We start from the raw sequence: 15212 nt of genomic DNA, 5'->3' as shown, positions 1-15212 counted from the left end.
GCCTACGTGTAAGGCATTTAAAAGGAGAGATCTGTGATAATAATTTAATAAATTGTCTACTGTCTACTAGCTTTAGGCTACTATTATTGTTGCTTTTAACTGTTTAGATGGACAATTTTAACATCTCCTTCTAGAAAACAATTTGCAGATTAGTCATCGTGGTTTGGGCTGTTGGTACATGTTTCTTAGATTTAAATAGAATTGGCTTGGGGTGAATATTCTTAGTTTTTGTTTTTTATTGTAGTCAGAGGTCTGAAATCAGTGGTCAGTTGTTATCATGTGACCTATCAAGTGACCTTTGTTGTCAGGAGATGAAACTGGAGGGACAAGTGTCTGTGTAATTTAATTCTAAATATTCAGTATATCTTCTGTGTTTTGTACATGCTGTGTACTTTTCTAAAATGTTTGCTGTGTTCTTTAAAAAAAAAAAGAAGAAAGAAATAGGGCTGGGCAAAGTACATATTTACCTTGCAGCACTTTTGTCTTTTTTCCGCTCTGGATTTAAACTGGGCAGTCTTCCTCCAGAATGCCCTGGTGAGAGGATGTTAAAATAAATGGTTTCCCATTTATGTCTTAGAGTCCAGAGTCAAACTGGAGCAATTGCCGTAAAGCTGAAAACCACTTTCATGTCATTATGATGGTCATATTTTCCTCAAGTCACAAAAGGATACAGCCAAGATTTTTCCAGTACAACTCAAAAATACATAAAAATTGAAAGAAAAAAAAAATCTGTTTACTGTATTTATTTTGTTTTTTCTTTCTTTTTTATTTAGTTTTATTTTTTATTTTAATTTTTTTATTTTGATTTTCACTTTGAGTCAGATTGTAGCGATTTAAAGGCAGAAATATTTATTAAACATCACTTACTAGACATTTTATAGGGAGATTTTCAAAGGGGGGTGAAAGCTAACCTGTTCACCAAGAAATCACAGACACTATCTGCAAAATCTGGTCCCAAAATTAGGTCACATGATAATCATGCGCTCATGAACTAGGTCCATGATATTTACAGCTATTGCAAACTGAACCACCTGTCTTTTTTTTTTTTTTTTTTTTTTGGACTATTGGCACTGTTTAAACTCAACCCAACCTGAATCCCTTCTCTCCTGTTTTTAACCCTCCAAACCTTTTGATCCTCTCTTATGACACCCTCCCTCAGAACTTCTCATTGTCCAGCAGGAGCCATAAAACAACATTAGATAGTTCCTTATTCTGTTTGATAATTAACACTACCAGTTCTGTGCTTTTTTTCCAGAGGGCTTGCCATGTATAACTCGTCACAGTTGTATGTATAAGGATTGTTTCCTGTTATTCCGAAGCTACTGACATGCATGCTAAGCTGCTTGTGCACATAGCTACTTTCATCTTTCATCCTTTTGGCAAGCATTTTCCTCAAGCATTTTACACCCATCCCCAATTGATATATCTAATGAACACAAATGTAGAAATTGGGAAAATATTCTTGGGAGATGGGTATTTCTACACTAAGAACACGTGACATTGTCCTGTTCAACTGTTTGGCATTACTTCAAAAAATTTGAACCAAACACTGAAATGAAAGCCTTTTCTCTTGAATCTGAAGCTCATATTTCAGAGCAGACACGTAGGAAAGTCGACAAATCGGAGAACAGTTGAACTTGTCTCTCTTATCTATTCGTCTGTCTGTCTGTCTGTCTTGTGTATTGAGTCCGTTGCTCTCTAATGCTGACGCTCGTACTTTTCTGCACTTTGCAGAAAACAGCCAAGACGGAGGAATTCATGCCGACTTAATATATGACAGACCATATGACTATAGCTCGGCGCCTGAAATCGTGACGATAGACCGTAATGCCAAGTATGAGTTCTCAACCTTAGAAAGGGGGGTTCTGCAAGGGTATCCATTGAGGGAACAACAGGAAGATAAAATGCAGTATTTGCAGGTATATTTTTTATTGATTTTCTTCATTTCTTTTACTTGATCAGTTGAAATCCTTTTATTGTTAATGTGCATGGTGAAATGGCCTTGTGGGCCTGTACATCATCTTGACTGAATTTTCTGAAATTATTAGATTTTGTGACGCTATATCTCCCAGATTTTTGTCCTTTTCTCACATGAAATCAAAAACAAACTCGGGCTGACTATTGTTTGGTAAATATGACCATCAGAAGTCCCATCAGTTCATTATATGCGCTTTTTTTTTTTAAAAACAAGCAATGTGTCCTGCAAGCAGGTAACTACATTTTTACTTTGTAAGAGGGTAAGTGATTAGTAACGGACTTACCTTCTACATTTCAGGAATCCTTCAAGGCTTCAGAAAGACACAATAAGCATTATCTCATGTTCTGCCCAAATGCATGGTCACCATTGGATCCAGCATCCATCCCAGTCAGACGCAGAACAATGAAATGATCATTTTCAGCTACATTAACAAAGCTTGATCTAACATGCAGCCTTCTAGGGCAAATCAACAACACCAAAAAGTCTGGGTCAATTTGAGATATTAAATCAATAATATTTAAAATTATTAATTAAAATAGAAAAGATTGTGACTCGCTAGACTTGGCCTGGAAGACTGTGGTTAGAAAACCTAACTTTAAAATCAGCCGGTGCAACCTACACTTTATTAAACTTTTCTAAGATTCAAAACACTGTGTCATCTTTGTATTACTTTGATGGTGGCTCCACAGCCTGTAGCCCAAACTGCTACATTTACATGCACTGAAAACAATCATTGAAGTTGGTACAACAACTGGACAGCTGTCCAGCACTATAATGGACCCTTCAAAGACCAACACTCATGTGGAGTTCAGTGTCTATTCTATTTGACTTTACAAAAAAAGCTTGAAACAGAGATGTATACAGTAGCCATCACATCATTAAACCAAACATTACTCCATCCATAGTTTTTGTGTCATATGTTTGTTTTCACCTGATAATAGATTAAGATTAGCAAAGCACTTTATAGCTGTTTTATTCCTTGCTGTATCTCTGTGACTGTAAGAACTACATTTCAATTATAGGACGACTGGCTGAAGTGTGATTCCGTCACATTTTTTGCCGTTTGCCCTGAAAGGCTTAAGGCCTAAATAAGTCATGAATCCACCAACCTCTTCAAGTCATTATCAAATAGCACCCCCATCTGAGAGTTGCTGTGATGCCTCTCAAGCAGTTTGATTGCAAAATAAAGCTCCTCCAGCTTTATTGGCTCGTCTCTCTTTCACTTTCTCCCTCTGTCTCTCTCTCTGTCTCTTTTTGTCCCGCATCTTAAGTCATTCTAATGCCTATGCTGCCCTCTGCTGTACAGCACTTCTGCCTGAATGCTACTGTATCGTCTGCTGTTTTAAATTTCTCTGCATTTACTAAAAGCCACCGCAGGGGGGCAGGCTGATTTCAGTCTTGAGGCTCTTGACGTCACCTTGACGAACCCTCTCTCTCTTGCATAGTTGTCAGAACTGAATGGAATGTGAGTATAACATGTAGGAAACTGTCAGCGTTTTCAGTTTTCTTCTCCAAATAATGGAGATGAGAGCTATAAGTTATAAGAGTTATAATCTTGTTGATGTGTGTCATGCATGGCTTATGGGACTGATTAAAATTAAGGTTAAATTTTTATGCGTAGGGTCTTCAATAAACAACTGATATATGCTACATGTAGGATTTTACACAAGCAAAACAACAGAATCAGATCTAGAAAAACAAACAAATGTTGGCTTTTGTTTTCTGGGAGCTAAATGCCTTCAGTGCAAATCAGCGCTTCTAAAACTGCACTGAACTATTACAATGACATTAACCACCAGATGATGTCGAATAATCCTACATGTACTATTCTGGGTCTTTGATAATGTAGTCGAGCTATACTAGTGCTCAACATGTATCTCATATAATGTGCAGCATTTATTAAAAATTTAAATTCATGTAAACGTTTTGAAATGGCTAAAAGATTTGATCTGTGTTTTGCATCCAGGTGCCCCCTACAAGAAGATACTCCCACGACGAAACCGACATGTGGACCAGCGAGCGGATCCCCTCATACCTGCACAGATGGGGCTCCACCGAGGACATGATAGTGAGTGCCCATTACAGCTCCACCTTGCCGCGCCGCGAGAGGCGCAGGAGCAGCCTGGTCTCCTACCACGAGGAGAACCACCGACACCATCACCCTCACCGCAAGCGGCGACGCTCTGAGGATAGCATGCACTCTCTCAGGCATCTGCCCCGTGTGGTTTGTGGCGGGGAGCATTACGAGGATGAACTGCGGTGTTTCAGCCGCGACGAAGTGATAAACTTTATAGACGAGACGCCGCTGCCGAGCCCCAGAAAGAGCCCGAGACGTGCGTCCACCATCTCACTTATCCCTAATGTGTATGAACAGCACATAGTCCTTCCCCACTTTCCACTCACAGACTTTGAGCGCGAGCCTCAAGTGCTCAGGCGGTTGTCAGAACACAAAAGAAGCAGTAGTAGGGTCCACTCACCCGAGGGTTCACCCAAACCAGACAGACCTGCGGGAAAGAAGAGTCCTGGGGCTTGTGGTTCTGGGAAAGGCTGTCGAGAGCGCCAGCGAGATGGGAAACAGCAAGGGGAAATGGGCTCGTCTGGGTGCAGCCGACAGTCTCCAGGGCACTCTGGCTTTAGGCCCAGGACAGGAGGTGGTGCTGGGACTGGTGCTGGAGCTGAATGGGTACAACAGAAGCATCTGAGCAAGGCTGAGAGTAAAGGAAGCACAAACAGTTTTGCAAGCACACCCTCGGCATCATCCTCGGGATATATCACCTTTCGGTCTGATTCTGTAGGTTCTACCATGTAAAAGACAAGTTTTTCCTCATTTATATCAACATCATTACTGAATCATAACGAAAACCACTGGAATATTGGTGGTAACGGAAAAGTGACATACTGGAGTATTCCGGCCTTTTTACTCATGCCACACTTCTGTTTAACTATATCACCAATAAATATCTGTTATGCTAAATGGCCTTAGGAGCTTTGGACATAATGTTTGAATGGGCCTGTTGATTTATTATGTAGGCTAGTAAAAAAGTTTTCAACTTTTACATCACAGAGTATCCACTGAGGACATTTTTTTCCCATCACTGATGCAGCGAAATAGTTTTTAAACCATGTGAACATCCTCTAACTCAGATTTTGGTGTTTTTTGATCTTCAAAGAATTGGAAGAGGTTGGTTTTTTTTCATGGTGGTGTTTCTTTATTTTTGTCACTCAAAAACGTACAGTTTTTTTTTTCAATTTGCCCTGTAATGACTGTGTGTGTTTTGGTGGATGGATACAGAATTCCCTGAGTACTGCCACTGTACCTTGAGTTTGACATTTTAAATATGTGTGTTTTTTATAATAATGTCCACCATTTTTTTTTTTTTTTTTTTTATTTTATCATCATTCACAACACAATAAAAAAACTATTTTTCAAGCACCCTATGTTGAAGTAAACTGCCAGGGTAACTCCAGTTTCTGAAATGCCTATACTTTTACAGTTACTCTGTGAGATATTGAGATATAGCCTGAACACCCCTAAATCCTTAATGAAAATGTGAACTCATTTTTTTTTAAAGAAGATTGACATGTCGTGTATATATAGAGGATATCTTGATTAATGGTTTTAGTGTTTTCTGTTTAATTAGACCTATGGTTAGAACATTTCCCCTCAAGTCTTAATATCCCAATGTTTTGGGTTTTGTTTTGTTTTTAAATCAGATCATCAGACTAATATGCAAATGGTACTTCATCTTCATGACAGCGCAGTATGTCAACCTCTTAGAAATATCAGAAAGGATTTTTAAGTAGCCAGCTAAGACAGAACCCTTAAAAGTTGCTAACTAGTCCAAAGGTTCAAAAATCACAGCCTTCAGGATGTGATTGAGATGTAGCGTAATTTAAATGGAGTTGTCACATCTTAAACCTTCAAAAATGTTAGCACAAATGAGGAACGTTTTAAATAAAAAAAGCTTTTGATTGAACAATACTTCTAGTAATTTTCCACACACAGCAAAAACCCAACCTTATATTTCACTTGTCAACTCATAACACACAAAAGATAAGTAATGGATCTGAACTGTTTTGTGAGCATTTTTTAGTGTGATGTTACTTTTTTTTTTAAAAAAAACCCCCACCAGATTAATCAAAGTCAAACCAAAATCAGAGATAAAGCAAATTAAATATAAACATAGCCAAAGTATCGGTGAGTAATGCTGTTGAAGGATTAAAGCTTAAATGTATTTCTATATTTGGGTAGAGACTGTGATTATCTAACACTGTAAGGTGCAAAAGTTCAATGACACTTAACCAGTTTTTCTGAGGCATTGTCACATAGCACCCTCACTCAGAATAGACAGTAAAGTGAACTGACTGGTCTAGGTGATGTTAAATTAAAGAGTCACAACTAATTTATACCACAGTGATAATTTGTTTAAAAAATGACTGAAAATTCTTTGACTTAAAATAACAAAATAATAATAGCGGAACCAAATTCAGTTAACAATAACTTCTAATGTGAATGTAGCTGATTTGCACAAGTTAGGTGCAAGTTTTCAAAGATATTACAGCATGAGGACGAAGTGAAAACAACATATCCCCCTTGAAGCCTTATTAGTTGTGATTTTTTTCCCCCATACTATTCAAGTGATAAAGTTATCAGTCATCTGCAGTCGTGTAAACTTTCTAATTTTCATATATTGGTGCACCTGCCTTTACTTGCAGGTATTAAAATGGAGAAGGAGAAGTTAGCTGAAATGTGTCTGTCTTTGGAAGCATATCACCATGTTCCCCTGTCAAACTTTGCTGTGTCATAGACTTTTTTTTGTTGTGTTTATTATATCATAATCTAATTTTGTAACATATTCAAAGATCTATGACTCAAATATGAATGATGTTATGTATGTTATGTTATGATTTTCTTGTTCAGATGACGACTTTGTTAAAAACATATGACTGATTAAATTCACAAGATGATGTTTCAGGTTCACTTTATTTGTTGCTTGTACAATATGTGCTTTTCATGGAACAGAGCAGAATTTCCCTGACAGGCAAAGAGATGACATCATTTTATGTGTCACCAAGGCCAGATGAAAGTGAACCTCATTAAGTCCTCGGTTAAAGACTAAGGTTTGACTAACAAGTTCTACTTAGTTTAGTACAGCCACACATTTTCTGAGCTCACCTTTAGTATATTAATTTGCAAAGCATTTGGGATTCTAGCAGGATATAGATTTGGTCATTTGCCTTAGAATGCCCTCATTAGTTATGGAGCGCAGATTAATTAAATTTGGAACAACTTTTTCATAAAATCTCTTGTTACTTTACTCATTTACTATTGTTTTAATGATTTGGCTTCTCATATGTTTTAATAAAGGAATTCAATGCCATGCCCGCTGTGCCAAAAAGTGACTGGTGGCGTTTGATAAAAAATGTTTGTCTGTATTTGTTGCAAATGACTAATTGACCTATAATTAGTCAAAAATATATCTAATGAAAAATAAAGTCATTCTGAATGAGGAAGAAAATTTCTGTCAAACGGTAAAAGCTGCAATCTGTCTTTTTCAAGCAGCCTAACCAAGGGGGCAGTAGAAATTACAATAAATAAAACTATTTTGGCAAAGCAAAAAGCACTGGATTGGTTATGATGTAGAACACAGAGCTGGTGTAATAAAGCACGCTCTTAGGGATATTTGCAAAACAGATTATTCTTGATTTTATATAACCTACACAAACAAAGCACTGACTTTTTGACAGATGATCACTTTTGGGTATACAGGAATAATAACTGAGCTTAGTTCAGAGGAATAAAGAGATGATTTTTCGCCAATACCTGCAAAACCATTCCCTCTTTGTGGGTTATCTTGTTGCCACTGAAGTACACCTGTTGTCACTTTGATTTTCATCGGAAATATCCCTGAGGTTTAATTGACTGTTAATGTGATGATCAAGTTTAATTTTATGATCAGTGTTTGGTTACGTTGTTCTCTTTCAGCTGTTGATCGACAGTGAGCATTATTCTAAAGTAAGGGAAAATTTGTGGAGAAGTTGGCGTTGTCTGTAGCCAGAGTTTTTTTTGTTGTTTTTTTTTTTAACAACAATGATGTTCACGTCACCTTCTACGTGCCAAAAGGTAATTCACGTGGTTTAGAAACGGCTTGAAACCAATGACAATCTCTAGTGTGTGTGTGCATCTGACTGTGGCGGCAATCTGTAGACTACAGTTTTATTTGCGCTGATCATCAAAATAAATTAAAGCACTGCATGGCTGTGCTTAACCCGGGCGAGCCAGGTCTGCTTTTATTGGCAAGGAACAGAGACGTCTGAAGCGCACTTCATCCACGTCTGCTCTCTTAAGTGCGCTTCACTGGGCGCAGTTTAATGCTAATAAAGTATTCTCTCTTTCCCTTAGGTTTTCGGCTCTAATATAGTTAGCTATTATAGTGGACCAAACTAGGCCAGTGCAAGAAGAGTTCATAGAAATTCTTAGAAATAGTTTAAAGTCATTCAGTGTGAAGGTCACGTGGCATTTTCTTTATTGTATTAAACAAACTTTTCTTGTGCCGTGGTCTGAGACCCTTGTACGGGTCTCATGGAAAGCCCAGCTTTGACTTTGCGGGGAGAGATTTTCGCACAGGGTTTTATTAGCAGACCAGTCAAAACAAAACAAACAAACAAAAACAAAAAAAGATGGAATAACAAACAGTTTGGACAGAGACAGGATAATAACTGAGGTTTCTCTGACCAAAAACAAAACAAACAAAAAAACAAAACAAAAACAGGCTGCCCTTATCACATGGAAACTTCTTCTGTGAGACAGCAGTGTTTTCAGCATGGGTCGTCTGAAATAGCTGTGGGCGTTGCAGCAATTCTACTCGCTTTAAGGTGCTATTCTCTCCAGCGCTGCTAGAAAAGAAAGGGGAGACACTTTATGGCACCTCCGCTGAAGCAGCGGAAGAAAAGTGCACTTAAAAAGAGGTCTACAGCCAAAGCCAGCACAGCCTATAGTGCAACAAGTTGATGTGGTTATGCAGTTATCCTCAAAACTACGTGACCTAGTCTACAAACACTTTTTTCACCACTGATTAACAAAATGAAAAATCTCAGATGCATTTTTCCAAAAAAGTTGCTACTTCCCATTCTACTGTGGATTACGCGCATGTAGAATAAAAAAGACGACAGATTAATGAGGATTACAGTAAATTTTAGAAATATGGTCTGGAACTTCACTATGTAAAGCCCAGGGAGGAGTTATATGAATCTATAATAATGGTATTATTATTATTATTTTCAAATAAAAGGAGAGACTTTAACCTAAAAGTGGGAAATCCCAGTAAAGAAGGACCTCAAAAAAAGAAATAATAGAAAATCCAAAAGGTGAAAAAAGATAATTGGATAAATTCAGATTGAAATATAACATGATAAAGCTCAGATCAGAATCAAATAAGCGTATCCAAATCTAGAGGACACCACTGAGCATGTAATTAGTTGCATATAGCAGAAAATTGCTTTGCTGTCCAACACGTATCTGATTTGCCCGCTACTGTTTCGGTACTTACGCGTGAAACCAGAGAAGAATGGAAGAAATGACAGTCAAACCCCACCGTGTCCGTTTTCCTCTAAACTCCACAAAATGACTTCAAAATTTCCCATGACACAAGTCAAATTAAGTTTAGAGAAATGCCACAAAGAAATAGAAATTATGAAGTGCTTCATTTTTAAAGTTTTAAGCACACATAGGTTCTTGGGCTTCCCACAATCACATTAAACGTTTTGAGGTTTACATTTTTTACAATAATCTGTGTCGTTTTGGATCTCTCTTTTTTTTTTTTTACACTAATCCGTGCTTACAGCAATATATGTGCCACTTTGAACACAACATGTTGTATTTGACATTCAGACTGAAAGGTTAATGTCATGTTACTAAACAACACAGAGGGACGTTTCCTTTGCCACGTTTATTATGGAAATAATACTGTATTAAAAATAGGTAACAACATGTCGATGGAAACTATAGTGCAATCATAAACATAAACAGTTAAATCAAGCTTTATTTACAGGATATTTACAGATTTTCAGCTACCAAGGTCGCCACAGGCTTTGCTGAACGTTCGCGCCTTCATTTATGTCGCTGGAGCCTTTTTTAGTACTATTTTGTGTAGGAGCCGCAAAAAGAACAGCATGTTTGGCTTCAGTGGAGCGGAATGCTTCTTCTGCTGGTGGAAAAGAAGACGTGCTTGCATCATGGACTTTCAAAGTTTTCGTTCTGGTCGTTTTTCTCTCCTCGGTTCCGGATGCGGATGGAGAAAGTTTCTGCGCCCCGCTCTCAGTGTCAGTTTGCTTCAGACCGCTGTCCATGGTGCTGAAGATTTCCGCTCTTCTCCGAGAGCGAGAGAGTTTATTGGAAAGCTGCGATAACATCCAGCGGTCGCTCGCGTTTAGATTATCTGCCATCAGCAAGTACTGGTTGACATTCGTTAGACATCTGCGGAAGCCACTTTGGTAGTCGGAAACGTCGAAAGCAGACGCTGCGCCTTAAATCATGAAAAAGGCATCTCAAGGTCAGAGACATTCAAATTCTGCATAAAGTTGTGCTGTCAAAAATACATGAATATGTATTCAATAATGAAGTCATAACTCACAAATTTGAATTTTTTGGAGGTTCTTGAGATGTTTCACGGTGAGCTCCAAGATGTCAGCCTTTTCCAGTTTGCGCTTTCGAATCTGAGAAAAGAGATTACACATTACTTAAACTTTTTTCGTAAAAGAAATGCTAGCTCATCAAAAGTAGCAACCCAAACTGTTCCAGCTCTAAAGTTGTGGTTCTCATACTTACACTGCTGCTGTAGTAGCTCTCCAGGAGACATTTTAACTGGTCCAGACACTGGTTTATGCGCGCTCTTCGCTTTTTTTCCATGAGTGGTTTGGACACCTGTAAAGCACGCGTAAAGTCAACAACCCATGCTTCGATAATTCGTAGTAATTGTGAGGAATTTGCCGTTTATTAAGTTCCCTTTAACAAGTTCTTTTACACACCTTGTTTCCAGCATTGGGTTTGACTTTCTCGATGCAGTCTGTCGTCGCCACCATTCTCTTAGTCCGTTTTGAGTTCCTTGAAGTTAACCTCTTTCTGTCTCTGGCCCACGGACGAGGGGGTTTATCCTGAGTGGATTTATATAGAGACACCCACTTAACATGTCAATGCAAACAGGCCCGCCTCTGTCTCTCGCGCTCAAATGGGCAACATTGGCAGCCATAGTTGGCTTGGCAGCCCACACTAACTATAGAATCAGACTCTAATTATTTGAAAATCTATTTCTTATGCTGCTCCATGGTTAATAACTGAGTATAAATGTATCTCGCCTTGATCCAAACTCACACAGCCTGGAAGTATTTTTTAAATTATCTGGTTCATATTTTTATTCCTTCAGGTCCTCAGGTTCGTGCAGGGCACAGAGGAATAACCAGACTGGAGTTTAACGGGAAAACAGACTTATAGCTCTAGATCTAGTTATAGAGTCTATGCAATCTACTGCTTCATATGTTGTGCAGTGTCTACCCGGTGTCTAATAATCAACTTGTGTGGCAAAGTAGCGTAAAAATAGTAAACATAATGATAATGGTTTTGCTTGGTGTGCAGCATGGACATTATTGACTCCTGTATTCAGTCTTTGTGCGTGAGTTTCACGCCACCAGGTTGAAGGCAGCACCGTGGAAATTCACGTCGTGTCTCCACAACACTCCGATTTTCCGGTGACCGCTGATAGTAAAACCTCTGCACCTGCAACATCTTATTAGATCAGCCAGACTACTTTTTAAAGGCAAACAGTGCAGGTATTTTAATATATATTTATATAGACTATACACGATAAACGCCCTAGATGCTGGAACAAAAAAAGCAGACGAGGTTCCAAGTGCCTTGAGGACACTTTTACACTTTTAGCATTCTTTCGCTATTGTGCATCAGCACTTTTTGTCTTCATACCAGCCTCAGTGAGGCACCGAGGAGAATCGCGGGCCGCCCCTTGTCCTTGCTCCCTCGCTTCCCGATTTTCCACACTTCCCGCTGAAAGGAACTGAGCCTTGGGAAAGTCATAGCAGCTGAAACAATGTATTGACCATAGGATCACCGCAGTCCACTGGGCATTTTGTGCTCAAACTCAGACCATCTGAAAATAGGAAAATAGGGATGAATCATCTTACCAAGATGTGTAACAGAACTATCGGCCGGGATCTCAGAATAACCCAATAATAAAATAATATCAGCAAAATGTTCACTAAGCTTTTTTAGTATGAAAACATCATAAATTCCTTCCTTTATTCCTTAGTTTTTGCATATGTAATTGGCATGTTGTGTAAAAAAAAAGAATAAATGTTGTCTTTAATAAGGCCGAGACACTTTTTATAGTCTTTAATTAACAAAAAAAGTTTTATTCACAAGCAAAATTCTCATATTTATTATTATTATTATTATTATTATTATTATTATTATTATTATTAGTAGTAGTAGTAGTAGTAGTAGTAGTAGTAGTAGTATAGTCCACACTGTGATAATTTTGCTTTCAGTCATTTAAAATAATATTTTGTGTTATTTCTTTTATATAAAACTATAAACACAACATGCCACATGTTGTTGTTGTGACAGCACGACAAAATACAAAAACTGCTAGTTGACTCATTCCCTGACAGTGGGTGATACTTTAAACGAGGGCACGTGGCGTGGCCCACAGGAACTCTGCACCCCGTAGGAATTCTTTTGAAGCACCCATTGAAAACAAACAAACAAAGCAAAACAAAAAATGCAGCGATGCAAACTCAGTAAAAACTGATTAACAAAACGGTGTTCATTTTTAACTGATATTATAAAACACGAATGAGATATGAAAGTTAAAGGGTTGTGGGATCGAAGTGGGACTAAGTAAACAAGAGCTTATGGCGCACTGGATTTTATCGCTGTAGTTTTAAGGTAAACGGGCTCAGTGTATGCAGTTCATTCAGTAGATGTATAGAGCTGGTTGCGCACTTCAGTAAAGTTTATTTGAGAGACACGCGACACAGTAGAGAAAACCTGTCTCACACTGCCCATGTTCTCCTGCTTTATCCTGTGTACAATGCCTGTGTTGAAATGAGTGAGGCCCTGCTAAAGGAGGGGCATATTTGTATTCAGTCTAAAGAGGCCGAGAATGAAAAGAGGCCAAATTTTAGCGGTGTTCCACTGATCTTTTCTTTTGCTCTGATTTGTAACTACAGTGTGCATCAAAAGACTCCTTTCAGTTTTAAACTGAACCAACACTAGTTTCCTCTTCATCCTGCTATGAAATGGTAATCAGTCAACTTCTACAATGTCCCTGCTGCAACCCTTTTATCAACCGGACATTTAATTTAATTTTACGGGCTTCTGAAATCCAAGGCTGATGTTAAATTTATTGCCTTCGCAGAACTAAACCACAGCCGTGAAGTCCCTCAGTCGAATGAATTGAATTGGCAGAGTTGTGTCAGGAGTAACTAATTGAGTAAAAACCGAAAAATTTCGGGACACAGTTCTGGTGTTATGCTTCAGCGTTTAATCGGTATGAAACTTGGCCGAAATGCTCTGGGTGTAAGTGGGCCTTCTGATGCCTTTTGTCCGATATCCGTCACATTATCTGCTTTTTCACGCTTGGTTTTTACACAGGACCGTGGAGGGCTGATTTCAGCGTGGAGTCATGGCATCAAAACACTCGCCTGTCTTGTTATTCTGTGTCACAGAGGAGCGATTTCTCCGCTGATTACTCGGTGTAATTTCAATTAGTGTTGGATTTTTCGTTAGGACAAAGGAATAAAAAAAAAGAAACAAAACTAGATTTCCAAAATGAAAACAGGGGGGTCGGTGGTCTTGTTTCTGAAGTGGCGGAATGCAATCGGGCTTTGAAACTGTTTTCCTCCAAAACCGCCTCACCTCTGTCATAAGTTCTTACGGCATCATCTACCCATGAGAATAGCGCAGCGAGAAACTTGTGTCCTCAACGGGCATCATAATACAAGTGCCATTAAATGACAAGTTAAGTGTATGTTTTTAAAAAGGACAGGTCCTTCGCTCCACTTTTACTTTTCAGCCTCAGGTCATTCATTAACGCGATTGGACCTTTGTCATGGATTCCTGCCGGAGGGGACCTGACAAAGATGCGGTAATAATTGGACTATTGGGGAACTTGTTAACAACAATTAGTGAGGTAATTATATAATTACTGCAATAACTGTTTCTTCCTAAAGGGAAAGTGATGCATTTGCAAGCCAATAGGCTTGTGCCTAACAGTAGGCTACATGGGTAGAAATATAGAGGTCACCTTCATGTTAGGAAACGTCAGAGTAAAATAGTTTATTTTAAAAAGTAATTAAAAACTATAGTTTTAGAGCAACATTTATGTTATATATAAGCTATAAAGCAATGCTTATTTACGTGATGCAAGTGAAGTGTATTTAGATATATATATAACAGGCCAGGAAAAAAGTAAAAACAGCAGAAATTAAATCTTTAGTATTATAATTATATCCACTTTAGCTCGTGTTATGGAAATACATTGCAGGTTATAGCCACTTCTCATGGCCTCGCAGACCTGTTAAAATATGCAAACTTGGGCCCAAAAGTTGGCTCACCGTGAGCGGAGCAAATCGATGTACCGCCTCCCATTCAGATGGACCCGAGGCAGCACTGGTGCGCCCAAAAGGCTAATTGTTGAGCAGCAAGGCCACAGTAAAGAGAGCAGGTACACGAACAGGTGCACTGCAAAAGTAATATTGGAAATATTGACAGGATCTTCTGAAAAGCCACGCGACGGACCTGTTGGCAAAGCTCTGATCACACATCAAATGAAAACGGCATCATGAATTTCTATAGACTGCTCCTCGGGTTATTTAAAGACTTCTTACTTTGGTTTGGCAACATAATGGCCTGTGTTTGCCTGTGTGTGCCGGGGTTACCGCATGAAAAGGACAGAGGTGCACATTAACATCGCTTAAGGTTTTCTCAAGGGCCGAAATGAACTGACTGGAAAGTAACTTTATAACTCGCTGGAGGATGAAACCTTTGTTGGGCTCTGTTGTGAAAGACACAAGAGCTTGACAAAAGGAGGGCGCCTTTGTTAAACACTAAAGCGCATGGGTATTGATGTGCCTTGAATTGCAAAACATCTGCCATTTACTCTGAACGACTAGAGCGAAATTTAAATGAAAATAACCAAGCAGCCTTTAGCGCGGTGTCTTT

At 38.7% G+C, this 15212-nt stretch overlaps 2 protein-coding genes across 4 annotated transcripts in view; one reads left to right on the top strand and one right to left on the bottom strand.

Moving 5' to 3' along the window:
- Window positions 1-6791, top strand: part of gpr153 (G protein-coupled receptor 153) — a 35781-nt gene extending 28990 nt beyond the window's left edge. For 2 of the 3 annotated variants that reach the window (XM_006785466.3, XM_035905754.2), the window contains exons 5-6: window positions 1735-1919; window positions 3945-6791. In XM_006785466.3, the coding sequence (XP_006785529.1) occupies window positions 1735-1919; window positions 3945-4787 (1028 nt within the window). In that variant the 3' untranslated portion in view covers window positions 4788-6791. Of the gene's footprint in view, window positions 1-1734; window positions 1920-3423; window positions 3444-3944 lie in introns of all 3 variants that reach the window. The other variant, XM_006785467.3, reaches the window with a different exon arrangement.
- Window positions 6792-9993: 3202 nt separating this feature from the next.
- On the bottom strand, window positions 9994-11104 carry hes3 (hes family bHLH transcription factor 3). The gene is made up of 4 exons (XM_006785763.3): window positions 11006-11104; window positions 10806-10901; window positions 10612-10693; window positions 9994-10503 (listed from the first exon to the last, which is right to left on the bottom strand). Exons 1-4 carry the CDS (start codon window positions 11057-11059, stop codon window positions 10049-10051), a joined length of 687 nt encoding a protein of 228 aa, XP_006785826.2. The 5' UTR covers window positions 11060-11104; the 3' UTR covers window positions 9994-10048.
- Window positions 11105-15212: the final 4108 nt, after the last annotated feature.

The sequence above is a fragment of the Neolamprologus brichardi genome, chromosome 20, assembly GCF_056152115.1.
Source record: "Neolamprologus brichardi isolate AB-2024 chromosome 20, ASM5615211v1, whole genome shotgun sequence".
Taxonomy (NCBI): Eukaryota; Metazoa; Chordata; class Actinopteri; order Cichliformes; family Cichlidae; genus Neolamprologus; species Neolamprologus brichardi.
The sequence above is the reverse complement of the archived record's forward strand: the minus strand, read 5'-3'. Positions and strand labels throughout refer to the sequence as shown.

Bases quoted from the DNA above. Each gene is read 5' to 3' on its own strand.
- hes3 (XM_006785763.3), bottom strand. From the start codon at position 11,059: ATGGTGGCGACGACAGACTGCATCGAGAAAGTCAAACCCAATGCTGGA. The intron at 10,694-10,805 runs GTAAGTATGAGA...CTCTTTTCTCAG, and splicing joins AGAGCTACTACAGCAGCAGT to ATTCGAAAGCGCAAACTGGA. The intron at 10,504-10,611 runs GTGAGTTATGAC...TCATGATTTAAG, and splicing joins CCTCCAAAAAATTCAAATTT to GCGCAGCGTCTGCTTTCGAC.